General features: G+C 40.9%; 1 protein-coding gene across 2 annotated transcripts in view; it reads right to left on the reverse strand.

Moving 5' to 3' along the window:
• The window catches only part of CD34 (CD34 molecule), a 127,551-nt gene that overhangs the window by 17,568 nt on the left and 96,529 nt on the right, over positions 1 to 13,454 (reverse strand). For both annotated transcript variants that reach the window (XM_053393444.1, XM_053393442.1), the window contains exons 2-4: positions 3,663 to 3,809; positions 2,153 to 2,397; positions 1,345 to 1,425 (exon numbers count right to left, since the gene is read on the reverse strand). In XM_053393444.1, the coding sequence (XP_053249419.1) occupies positions 1,345 to 1,425; positions 2,153 to 2,397; positions 3,663 to 3,809 (473 nt within the window). The remainder of the gene's footprint in view (positions 1 to 1,344; positions 1,426 to 2,152; positions 2,398 to 3,662; positions 3,810 to 13,454) is intronic.

The following is a 13,454-nucleotide window of genomic DNA, read 5'->3' on the forward strand; positions in this document are numbered from 1 at the left end:
TAACAAATATAAATTAAATTGTTCCTTTTAAGACTCGATTAAGGCTGCATTCCTAACACACTGCTTTGGAATGGGGAATAAATCCCACTTAACTCAGTGGAATTTAGTTCTGAATACACATGGATAAGAATTAGATGTAGGGCTATTTATTTCAGAAGTAGATGTTGAGATGATTATTATTATTATTATTATTATTATTATTATTATTATTATTATTATTTAAATGACCCCCCAATTTATTATTTGTTAGCTCACTTGAGTATAGAATGTGGGGTATAAATTTTAATTAAGAATAACGTTCACCTGTCTGTTTTTCTGCAATTGCTTTTCTGCACTCCTTAATCCTTCTCCGAAACATTCTTTGATTTATTTCTCCTTCTCTGGACATGTGAATGAAACTTCCATGCTAAGCAGGCTTAGTTGGAGGACATCTCATTTAACATGGTGGTACTTAGTACTGAGTAAATATGCATAGGATTTCACAAGACTGCAATTCTTTGCATTCTTTGCATAGTGGCACGTATTTCAAAGTAAACATGTATAGGATTATGTTGTAAACCAGCCCCTTCTCTGCACATCCCAGCCTCCACCTTGCACCATACAGCAGTCCCAACTGAGATATATATTTTTTGGCAGAAAGTATCCTCTGTCCGACCAAAAGAAAACACTGGCAACAACTTCTAGTTTAATTATATTTTTATGTGTGTTGGAAGCCACCCAGAGTATATAAAAATAATAAATATAATAAATAAAAATAAAATTATTATTATTATTATTATTATTATTATTATTATTATTATTATTGCTAAGTAACAGGGGGACACATTTCTTCCACTGTCAAACCCTCATGTTTAAGAGCAGCACCAACGGTAAAGTAAAATTTAATAAGAAGTAAGTACTTAAAAAAAGAGAGGCTAAATACAGTGGCCTGGGAGATAGAAGATGGATTAAGCCAGGTGAATTAAAGGCAAGAAGATGACATTGGATTGTCTTAAAACACACACACAAAAAAACCTTTAACTGGATTTTATCTGTTTATATTGTATCCTGTTAAGTCACAGTTAAGTCGTTTATATTGTATTCTGTTAAGTCACAGATGTAAAGTTAAGTTGCTTTTCCATAAAGTGACTAACAAATAATAAGAATGGTAGTAGTAGTAGTGATGGTAAGAGAAGGAACTCAGATCACCCATGAAAAACTAAACTGCACAAATATTCATTCAAAACATAAAACAATGGAGGATGGGCACCACTTTTTCCTTTTTCCAAGTTGGAACAGGCATCAGGCTCTTCCCAAAAGCCTTTTTCCACCCTGCCAATTCTTTATGGTCTGGTTGTTACTTACACAAGAGTATTCCTCATTGATTTCCAAGCATATCACTTCAGTGGTCTTAACGTTCTTGATATTGAGGCAAGTGATGTTAACCTGACAAAAAGAAAGAGAAAAAGCACTGTCATTGTGGCAGGAGGAGTGGGTACATAATCATGCTCAGCGCAGGGGTAGAGAATCTTTTTTGCCTGGAGGGCCAGAGCCTTATCTCCCCCCCCCATCTTGTGGGGCAACTTTGATAGCTTGGTGGGAGAAGTTGATCTGCAGAATGGTGGGAGCACCCAGTGGGATTGGACTCTTTGCTCACCAGCTGATGAATAGACAGTTCAGTCCTGCTTTCTCCAGGGGTCTGCTTTGCCAGGGTGTTCCTCACAGGAAATGCACTGATGAAGCAGCACCCCACAGGATTGAATGCAGCTGCCCTACCCACTGGCAGGTGGGCATGGTTTTGGGGGAAAGGCCTTGTGGGCCAAATATGTACCTTCTGGTGGGCTAACATGACCTAAGTAACTGGAAGCTGCCCATCCTTGGGTTTAGTATTAGACAATGTTTGCATTCCACTAGAGGTGTTCCAGATGGACAAACCATCCCATCAACCCCCTCTTTTTGAAACTGTCATCCCAGTGGAACCATCCCCATTCCAATGGTTTTACTTGGAGTTGACAGAGAAACAGAATATAGAGTTGCAATTTGCAGACGCTTTCCAATAGGACTGAAACAATGAATTGGTTAGTTAGTGGGATTAGCTTTGAATATAGAAATCAGATTGTCCTACTATTTCATTGCACCCAAAGCAGCAATCTAAATCCTTCATGCTTCTTACCATCGCACTACGGTCACCAGCTTCAGTTGCAGTAGGTGTACCGGTATTTGAAAACGTATGTTTTGGCAGCTCTGTAGAAGTAGATGTCAGAAGTGGTGTTGAAGTTGTGTTTTGAGTTGTCTCATTTCTGGAACTGCCCTGTGTTGTAGATGCTTGCACTGTTGTATTTGAAGTGGGTTTTGCAGTGAGTGTTTCAGGGGTGGTGACATTTGTACCATTTGTTGCCTCAGTTGAAAATATTTGATCTACAAGGAAGAACACACAGACACACTTGGAATGCCTGGAAAGTTCTAAAACCAAACCATGTCTCTGCATTTACTGGAATCTTTCTTGATAAATGGCATCAGGATTGTGTCATGTCTCCAGAAGCACAGCAGATTTACTTCCGGATGACATAAATATGGGAAATAGCGCAAGAGGAAAGCGTCAAAACACTTCCTATCCTAACCCCTGGGAGCACTTTGCCAATTCAACCCCACCCTGCTGCTTGAAACTAAAAGCAAAAACAATCCCCAAAACAAAACATGCGATATAATGCCATGGCTCTCCCTTTATTTTATCTAGTTTGGTCCTGTTGTCAACTTGGGCACAGTAGGTGGGGAGGGACCAATTCACCCAAGTGCCTGGCTGACCTTAATAATAATAATTTTATTATTTATTTCCCGCCCATGTGGCTGGGTTTCCCCAGGCACATCCTTAAAAACAACAACACCCCAGTTAACTTAATTAGTGCTAAAGCACTTAACTTAACTTAACCCAGTTAATTTAATTAGTGCTAAAACACTTCAAGAGTGATGCCCAATTACTGCCAATGAAATGTCACAACCCAAAGTGTTTACTGCTTGTTCTGGATCAGACATACAGATTGGCCAAAATAAAGGTGGCTAGAAAAGCCATTTTTAGTAGTATTATAACAGTATAAAGTTGGCTCATTTATTTAAGCAGAAGTGCACTATTTTTTATTTTTAAAAATATATATAGCCAGGAAAGTGCTTTCGCACTAATTAATATATTGATTATAAAAACAAAACAAAAAAACACACAAGGACATAAAATTTAACACTCACTAAAAGATGCACTGAAAGTGTGCTGAGTGGCTGATTCATCAAGGCAAATGTGGAAAGTATGCCTCTTAGATGGAAGAACAGTGCTGAGAATCAGCCATACTCCTGCCACTATATGCTGCACCACACCTTTCCCTTCCTTTTCTTGGTAAACAGCCATGACCTGCAGTGTTGGGAAGCTGAGAGAGCCCCACCCGTGCTGCCCTACTTGGCCACTTTACTGTCCTGTCCTGTCCCATCCCACCCCCACCCTCCAATACATCGGACTTTCTCTGGTCCGAGAAAATATGAGAGAAGCACTGGGAAAACACAGGAGGACAATAATTTGATGGTGCAATTGTGTGGACATCCCATAAGAAAGGGAATAAATGATGCAGGGAGATTCCATACTAAATGCCTAGTATAGAATCATCCTAAGTATCAAACCAATACCAGTGCCTTTTTACCTGTTGATTTAGTAGTTGAGATGGAGAAGTTCCCAGATGGCAATTCTGTTGTGTTGCTGCTTGTCAATGGCTGTGTTGTATTGCTGGGTATTACTGCAGGACTCTCTGAAGCTGGTGCAGTAGTTGATATGGCTTCATTACCAGCAGCTTAATCATATGGAAAAGTAAGGAAAAGGATTTATAGCTCAACAGCACTGTAGGTCATTGAGTCTCTGGTGGGGCTCAGAATAGAAGTGCTGCAAAGAAGGCCGCCTTGTTCCTAGCTGCATGTTCATTATTTAATGCACTGCAGGTGTGGAAGAGCCATCACAATCCAGACACCACAGAAAGAGGTTTCTTGTCACCAAAATGGAGAGAGTTAGCATTGTCCCCAACAAAAATCAAAGTTTCCTGTGCTCCTTTTATAGTTTGGCACCACATGAAACTGAAACAGACTATTGTTATTCTAATTTATTTTATATATAGAATCATAGAATTGTAGAGTTGGAAGGGACCACAAGGGCCATCGAGTCCAACTCTCTGCAATGCAGCAATATTTTGCCCAACATGGGGCACAAACCCACCACCCTGATATTAAGAATCTCGTGCTCTACAAACTGAGTCACCCTTATGTCCATGCACATCAAACTTTACCAAGAACGGGATTGATAGGTTCCAACCCTAGGGACTTACAATCTAAAATAAACACAGGCAAACAACGGGGGTGGGGGTGGGGAGAATGGAGGCACAGGTAAAAACATACTATTGTTTAAATTACTCATACTGTGGCTTAGTTACAATAGGTTATTGACTGTTTCAAAGGCTCCCTGTAAAAAGTAGAGTTTAAAAGTAGAGCTTGAAGGCAGAAAGATAGGTAGTCATTTGGTGGCATTCTGGAAGGCAGTTCCTTTTATAAGGACCAGGAAGAGAGAAAGGGCATAATCACTTCAGGGTGTGAGGGAACTCTGGATAGTTGAAAATGATGAAGCTGGGTGGGCAAAGGTTGCAGGAAGGGATGTGGTGGAATATAAGATTGAATAGATAAGAGAGGCAAAGCCATGAGGGGTTATGAAGTTAAGGACAAGCAACTTGTGCAGTATCTGTAAGGAGACAGGAACCCAATGTAGAGATGGAAGGAGAAGTGTCCATGTCATACTGTCCAAGTGATGAGAGAGCTGAATAATTTCGGCAGCCAAGTGGATCAAGGGAAGATGAGAGACAAGAAGTAGTCAAGGCAGGCGAGAGATGACAAGGCCAGGACTTTGCCATAATCTGTCAACATCTTAGATAAAAAAGGGCTGCCTTGTTTTTCTTTTAGGCAATTTATTAATAGTGTAACTAATTACAAACACTACTAGCAGAGGCCATTCAAACTTGGCATGTTTGATGGAGACAAATCCTGTTTTCTTCCTTAAGTAAGCCTTTTTGAACTACCTTTTCTTTCAACATGAGGACAGGTTTGTCTCAGAGGCAGGGACCCCCAGATCTTGGAACACAGGCAGCAAGAAAATAAGTTTAAAATCTCCTTCCTTCTCCTCCTTGTATTTTGCAAAAGCTGCATTTTTGTTCCTTTTAAAATATGACAATTCCACGTTCCAACTAGTGAATGGTGATTCTGATATATGTCAAGACTTCCTGTACTATACATTGCTTTTATAAATTCCTCAGTAATTATTTTATTATTATTTTTGTTCCATTCATTAAATTTCTATACTGCCCTTCATCCAAAGATATAAAAATACATACCATGATAACAAGCAAAAAGAATAACCCCACCACCCAAACAGAGTTTAAAAGGCTATAAGCAAAGGCCTTGGATATTTATTATTTCATTTAATATAGCAGTAGATAAGAGAAAACAGTTACATGCATTTTAGTTTGAATATGGGCAGTAGTTTTGAGGGGAATTTTAATTCTGTCCCTCCATACCACCCTGTTCTCTCTTCAGGTCAAAAGGTTAGAACAAGAACAATAAATCAATTATTTCCCAGTGTTTCAGTAAGTTGTTTATTTATACCCACCAGCCTTATTAAAAGAACAGTCTGTTGTGCAAGAGGATACACTCTCTCTGCCAAGAATTCTGGATTATCTTAAAATTAATCTAGAACAAATATTCAGAGCCAAGCGCCTGAAACAGCATGACTGATGTATTAGATGACACTACCCAGGATGTGTGTATTTCATATGGTTGCAGGCTCACCATACCTGAGTTGGTCCAAGACCCTTCAGTGCCTTAGTGGGCACATACCCCCACCTCACATCAAGGTGCATAGTACCCAAGGGCTATCAAGTTATTTTGGCATCTAAGGCAGAAAATTCCACAAGCTCCTCTCATTGGACACTAAAAATACAATTATGATAAATTAAATAATTACTGCTTTGCTGCCCTTTTGAGACACCAAAAATAATCTACCTGAGACTTATTTCTAGTAGAACAAAGTTGGCACCTCTATGCTGTTTAGTGCTACCATGCTTCAGCTATTGAACAAATGGAATCATACCCTTTGCTGAGCATCCTACACCATTTCAGAGTAGATTCTGTGGGCCAAACTAGATTTGACAGCAGAAGGTCCATGAGCACGTCTTCTGCAGTTGTTAAGGATGCATGTGTGTATGTATGTGTATTCTTGATGTTACTTATCAGAGGCTGAAAACAAGGCTAAGGGGTTCAGTGTGACCTTTGAGATGCTAGACAAATAGAAACAAGACAAAAAGGGATGTTGGGATCTGAGGAAGCAGATGTGTGCAAACACTGACACAGTTGACCAAACATGACTGTTAAACCCCAGACAGTCCTTCTGAAACCTATCTTCAAGGCTAGACAACTACACACAGGGCTTTTGGCACTAAAAACAGCCCTATAACAACCCCAACACCCAAGAAGCAAAGAACTGTGGCAGCACCTGGCAGAGGAGGGCAAAGGAGCAATTGTTGAGTGAAAGAAGAACAGCATTCCAAAGAGATTGACCAAGATGTGGCTAGGGCCATGGGGCAGTCACCATTGACTCCGGAACTGTGTAAAGATTGAACACATCTGACAGCAAATCAGAGGTCAACAGGCAAAGCAGCGTGTGCACCGCCAGAATCTCTGGCCTCGTTTATATCAGCTATATTAAAGGTTGGTCACCTTTAATCATGTGCTTGCATAAGTATCCTGAACCTAAGCCATTTAGGGCTTTAAAGATATCACCACCTGGAATCACCACCTGCAGGCCTCCCATAAGCAAGCAACCACCTTTATTCTCACTGCTTCATTCTGGACCAATTGCAATTTCTGAAGACTCTTCAAATGGAGTCTCATGTAGAGTACACTGCAATAATCCAATCCAGATGTTTCACCTTGGCTGAAGGAGAAAAGCTTAAAGTCTCGTCTCCCAAGCTATGTAACTCCTAATATGAATCAGGCCCACCTGCAGTTGCATTTTTTCTTTTAAAAAACAGTGGGAGATCCAATCACAAATCTCTTGCCATCTCATCTAACTGCGCCCTGTAAAACAATATTATTATGTGCTACATGTTCAAGGACAAATAGACTTGCACAAAGTAACAGCTATCCTTTCCCTTAGGGCTTTCCTCCAGCAAAAATGATATGCGTAGCTAATAGGAGGATTTTCTCCAAGGACAGCTGCTGTATTTTCTTTGGGCATCAATGACTTGTCTATCATGAGACCATAAGACTCTGAGAATGGGCAATTTGTTTCAGCCTGAGTTTGGTCAAAACTAGCATAGGTATAGCCATAAATCAGCACAAGTATCCATCGGTAAGTACAATTACAGGACTAGTGTCCTTTATTGCCATCAGGACTTATTTGCACATTGTGTGAGGGATGCGGAAATGATCTACTTTTGATGAAAACTGGCTCCCCCAGCTGCCAAACCAGGAGAGTAGCAGAAGCAGCAGCTGCAGTAATTATTATTATTCTTTATTAAATTTGTATACTACCCTTCACCCAAAGTTTCCAGGGCAGTTCACAACATACAAATACAAAATGAGAACACAAAATACAAAATAAAACAAAAGCAAGCCAATAACCCCACTCCCACAAACACATCAAAAAGGCAATAGAGTGTTAATTAGCCAAAGGCCTGATTATAGAGAAACATTTTCACCTGACGCTTAAAGAAATATAATGAAGGTGCCAGGCGAGCCTCCCTGGGGAGAACATTGCACATGGGGAGCCATCACAGAAAAGGCCCTTTCTTGTGTTGCCACCCTCCAGATCTATTGTGGAAGAAGAAGTGCCTCAGATCATAGGGTCCAGGTAGGTTCCTATGGGGAGATGTGGTCCTTAAGGTACTGCAGTCCTGAGCTGTTTAAAACGTTATAGGTCAAAACTAGTACTTTGAATTGGGACTAGAAACTAATTGGCAACCAGTGCAGCTGGGTCAGGATCAAACCATCTTACCTCAGTGAGCAACCTAGCTGCCAAATTCTGCACCAGCTAAAATTTCCTAACCATCTTCAGAGGCAACCCTATGTATAGGGTTGCAGTAATCTAATCTAGAGATTACCACAGCATAGATGACAGAAGCTAGGCTTTCCCAGCTCAGATGGGGGCACAGCTGGGCCACCACCTGAAGCTGATGGAAGGCACTCCATGCTACCAAGGCCACCTGAGCCTCAAGTGACAGCAATGGATTCAGAAGTACCCCTAAACTACAAGTGTAACCCCATCCAGAGCAGGCAACATCCCATCCACCTGCTCTACGGAACCACCCGCTGACAGTGCCTCACTCTTATCTGGATTGAGCTTCATCCAGTCCATTACCAAGACAAGACAATAGTTCAGCACATCTACTGCCACACCTACAGATGTAAAGGAGCCAAGGCTTTTTTTCAGATGGAATTCAGTTCCAGCACCTCTCAGGTGGGCACCATTGCCATTATAACAGAATAAGGAAAGTGTTTATGTTGAGTTCTGGCACCTCTTTTTCTAGAAAAATAGCACTGAATATAGCTGGGTGTCATCAGCATACTGCCGACTACACACTCCAAATTTCCAGTTAACCCCACTCAGAAATTTCATGTAGATGTAAAACAGCTCAGGGGATAAAATTGAACCCCGAGGAACCCCAAATTGAAGGCTCCACAGAGCCAAAGAGCACTCCCCAAGCATCACTCTCTGGAAACGTCCATCCAAATAGGACTAGAATCACCACAGATTGGGGCCACTCACACTCAATTCGGACAGCCACTCCAGAAGGATACCATGGTTGATGGTATCAAAAGCTGCTGAGAGCCTGAGAATAATTAACAGGGACACATTTTCCCATCTCCCAACAGTGATCATCATGCAGGGTGACCAAACCAGTTTCTGCACCAAAACCAGACTTACACCACATTTGAAATTGATCTAGAAAATCTGTTTCCTCCGAGAGCACCTGAATCTGATCCATGTCTACCCGCTCAATAATCTTGTCCAAGAAGGGGAGACTGGCAATTGGTCAGTAGTTAGCTAGATTTCCCAAATCCAGAGAGGGTTTCTTAGGAGTGGTTTGACAGCTGCCTCCTTCAAGCAGGCAGGGACCACTCCTCCTGAAGGAGGCACTCATCACTTCTCTGGCCCAGCCAGCTGTCCCCTCCCTGCTAGTTTTGATCAGCCACGAGGGGCAAGGGTCCAGAGCAAGTGGTCACCTTGACTGATTGAAGCACCTTGTCCACATCTTCAAGCAAGCCTTACCAACTGAAACTCATCCGAAACAGCAAGACTAAAAAGTGCTATGGACTCTCCTTCAGATTCATCTGCTGTAACAGTCAAGATCCTGGTGGATGCAAGCAATTTTATCCTTAAAATGCTTTGCAAACAACTTCCAGCAAGCTACCATCAGTTTTGTCACCTCCTTCGGGTCAGACTGTAAGAGGCCCCACACAACCTGAAAAAGTTCTGCCAGATGGCACAATGAGGATGCAATGGAGGCAGCAAAGTATGCCACAAGGTGGGCTTGATGAAGAGCCCTCACCAGTATTTTATTGTATTCGAACAGAGTTTCCCTCCCCTCACGTTCGAACCGCCTCCTAACTTGTTTTCTTGCCTTAAGTTCTGGAATATACCAGGGAGCCAAGTGGGCTCCAGGAAGCAGGAAAGGGCACTTAGAGGTGCTCGTGTCAATGGCTCAAACCATTTGGAAGTTTTAGAGTTCGGCCAGGGCTTCAACAGGAGTGCCCATCGTAGATGGAAAATCCCCCCAGAGTCGTCAGGAAACTCATTGGGTCCATCAGCCTCTGAGAGCAGTAATGGGACTTAGGCCTTCTATAGGAGATGTAGAAGAGAAGAAGGCCATGTTTTGCAGTGTCCTCAAGATGAGAAAAACATGCCAAGCATGTTATACTAATGCCATGCTGAGACCTGGCACCCACCTCTGACTATGTTTAGTTTTACACTTTAAATAGTAGCAAGAGAACTATATCCTGTCTTAAATAACAGAGTATAAGAAAGCCTTAAACAAAAAAGCATATTGAGGGAAAGGAACTATTTAAAATAGCTCTTGCCAATGGCACAAGTACAGTTTATTTTGTGTGAAGCAGATCTTTAATCACAAGGGAGGCCTGTGATGTAGTGACTAAAGAAGGATCTGTGCATTCTATTCCTGACTTTGCTAAGAGAGGAGGATGAGCCTTCTATGGATGCTTGCATGCTTCCTTCTCGAAGTGGTGGAAACATGTAGGGGTCAATTAGCTATCTGTCATTCACCATGGATTGAAGATAAAGAATGCAAAGGAAACACAATACAAATGTGTGTGTGGGGGGGGAAATAATCAATTACATAGTGTTATGTACCATTTGTGGCCTGAAAACAACAGTGGATATTTATCTTATTAACTGGGTTGCTTTCCTTTCCAAACATGGGATAGATAAGAGAACGACGGCAATTGACACACCAGTTTCTGTTGGAATTTTCTGACATCCCCACTTGAAGGCACCCCAGAAGCTGCAGGTAGCACCACACACCACTGTCACACTGGGCAGCAATGGAGGATCTTCTTATCACGCAGATCTTTAAAACTTTGGACTGGTTGCCAGAGAACTACCAGGTCCAATTCAAGGTCCTGGTAGTTGTGTATAAAGCTCTGAACAAATTAGAATCCTAGTACTTGAAGGAGTGTTTCCAATACCATCAGCCCTGATAGTTGTCTCCTCCATGAGAGCCCTGGAGGGTGGCAATATGGGAATGCGCCTTTTCTTTGCTGGCTCCCCACTTGTGGAATGCTCTCCCCAGGAAGCCTTGCCTGGTGCCTTCATTGCATGTATTTAGGTGCCAGGCAAAAACATTCCTCTTCTTCCAGGCCCTCGGCTATTTAAACAATAGATGTCCTTTTAAACTGTGGGGTGTTTGTTATCATGTTTATGTTCGTTGTTATGGCATGTATTTTTGTGTTTTAATATTGTAAACTGCTTTATGATCTTCAGATGAAGGGCATCACAGAAATTTACTAAATAATAATAATAATCATCAGGTGTTGATTGCTGGTTGGGGCCATAGGACAGATCCTTCTCAGCGGCGCTGTCCCATTTACGGAACTTCCTCCCCTGTAAGATATAGCTGACCCTCACAGTAAACATGTTTAGGTGCATTTAAAAACTTCATCCAGGCATTTTGAATGTAAATGCCGATTCTGTAGACTCTACTGCTGTTTCTAATGATTCCCAGATTTTTATGTTAAAGGCTTCTTTTTTATTACTGTTTCAAAAATATTTAATTGCCTTTATTGTAATTTGCCCTGTGTTTCCTAAGGAAGAGCAGGATATAAGAATGGTGGCATAAATAGATAAACTCCCATTCTCCCTGACCACTGGCCCTGCCGGCTGAGGCTGATGGGTTTTGGAGTTCAACACCATCCAGAAAACCACAAGTAAACCACCCTGTTTTGGCGTTTCCTTTGCATTGCTATTGTAGAACACTTTAACAGCAACAAACAAGGAGGATAGTCTTTCTTCCACTCTGAATCCCAAAGGAGGATGACAGCATACAACATTAAGAACAATACTGGAACAGCTGTGCACACAGCAGCCATAACTCCATGTGAGTAAAGGGAGTTCCTCGTTTATTACTTAACAGAAGCCAAAGCTGATGTAAAAAAACCAAAACAACAACTTGGAAAATTACACAGAGCCAACTGAATAAATTAATTTAAATTGAATCGAACCCACGACCCTGAGATTAAGAGTCTCATGCTCTACCAACCGATTTTAAGTTAATAGTAGGGTTGACAGCACTAAACGTAGACCTGTCTATTCAGAAAAGAATCCCATTGAGTTCAGTGGGATGTACCCACAGATAAATGGACTCAGGGTTGCAGCATAAATCAAATAAATGTCTCTTAATACAGCTAAACTCACTGAGATGAAACCATTCGTTCCCAGTCTGCTCAAGGACTGAGATCAACATCAGAAGCCATTCTCTCTGTTCTATTGCTTGGAAGTTAGGCGTGAGAGACAGGACCTTTTATGTGGTGGCATCTTTATTGTGCAACATCCTTTCTGGGTAAATCCACCAGGCTTCTTCTTTCCATTCATTCAGTTGGGCAGTTAAGACCTACTTGTTCCACCAGGCAGGATATAAATAAATAAATAAAATCCATCCAAATATTCAAGGTTCACAAACTGCTTTCCAACCTGATCATTATCTCTTTCGTGCACTTGCCTTATCCTCTATTTTGGTTAACATAATAGAAATAAAAAAACCCCCGGAAGGGGGTCTTCACTGCTAAAAGCTCTGAAATTTTAGCTACAGATATATAGTTATATCTGTACAGTTTGTAAAACCTATATGCAGCCACCTTTTAGAAATCCTTAAGTTGCTTATCCTGATTGCCCAAGTTCATGAAAAAAGAATTGTTTATCCATTAAAAGCCATCCCTTTAGTAATGAGCATTAAAACCTCAATGAAGAATAAAAAAAGATTACTTAGTTCCATGAGATGAAGGTGCCTGGAAGGAAATTGAATTACAGGAAAAGAGATAAGATTTAAATGGGTAGCATTTTAAATAAACTCTAATCGTAATATTTTGTCTCCTTATAAACAGAGCAGGCAGATCTATCTAAATATAAGGGTATAGGGTGAACTAAACAGCCAACCAAGCAGTACTTCTCACCCATGTTTCATTGTAAGGAGGGACTGGATTATCTTCATTTGCAAAATATGTTGGCTATCATTAGATGTACATATTCAGATTTCAAGACAATGTTCAACATGCTGCACAGGAAAGATTTGTAAACTTCTGTATTCTACTAGTAACTCCTTAATTATGCACCACACTTTGAGGACAGTAGAAAAGGGATGTTTGAATCAACTTGCAAAGCTGATTATCTGGCAATCCAAATTGCTCCACCGATATAATTCTTTAAACCTGATTTGTACACGAAAAGAACTTACAATGCATTCTGCAGCCTGATTACAAAAAAATAAAATAAAAAATAGTTGCTACATTTTGTTTCCCCAAGAACAAGTTAGATCAAATCAAGAACAGGAGACAAGATTTTTGTGGCAAAGGATAAATAGAGTAATCAGCGTCATATACTGCTTTCATAAGCCTTCATGAGTGTGTGCCATTGTTTACATGGACATTAGCAGAAAGTCTTACTTCATTACAATGGCATAGTTCCTAACACTTGGCCTCCCCAAGTGCCACAACCATCCAAACAAAAACTTCTGAATTTTTCCAGATGTTTTAGAAATCACCTTAACATTTTGGCAAATATTTTCTCCACCTCAAATACTGTAAAACAAGGTCCTAATTATTTCTTATTTATTTATTCCTTCCCTGCCACAGCCACACCCAAATTTTCCTACTTTTACACTTCATGTAGATAC

This window comes from Podarcis raffonei, chromosome 6 (genome assembly GCF_027172205.1).
Source record: "Podarcis raffonei isolate rPodRaf1 chromosome 6, rPodRaf1.pri, whole genome shotgun sequence".
NCBI lineage: Eukaryota > Metazoa > Chordata > Lepidosauria > Squamata > Lacertidae > Podarcis > Podarcis raffonei.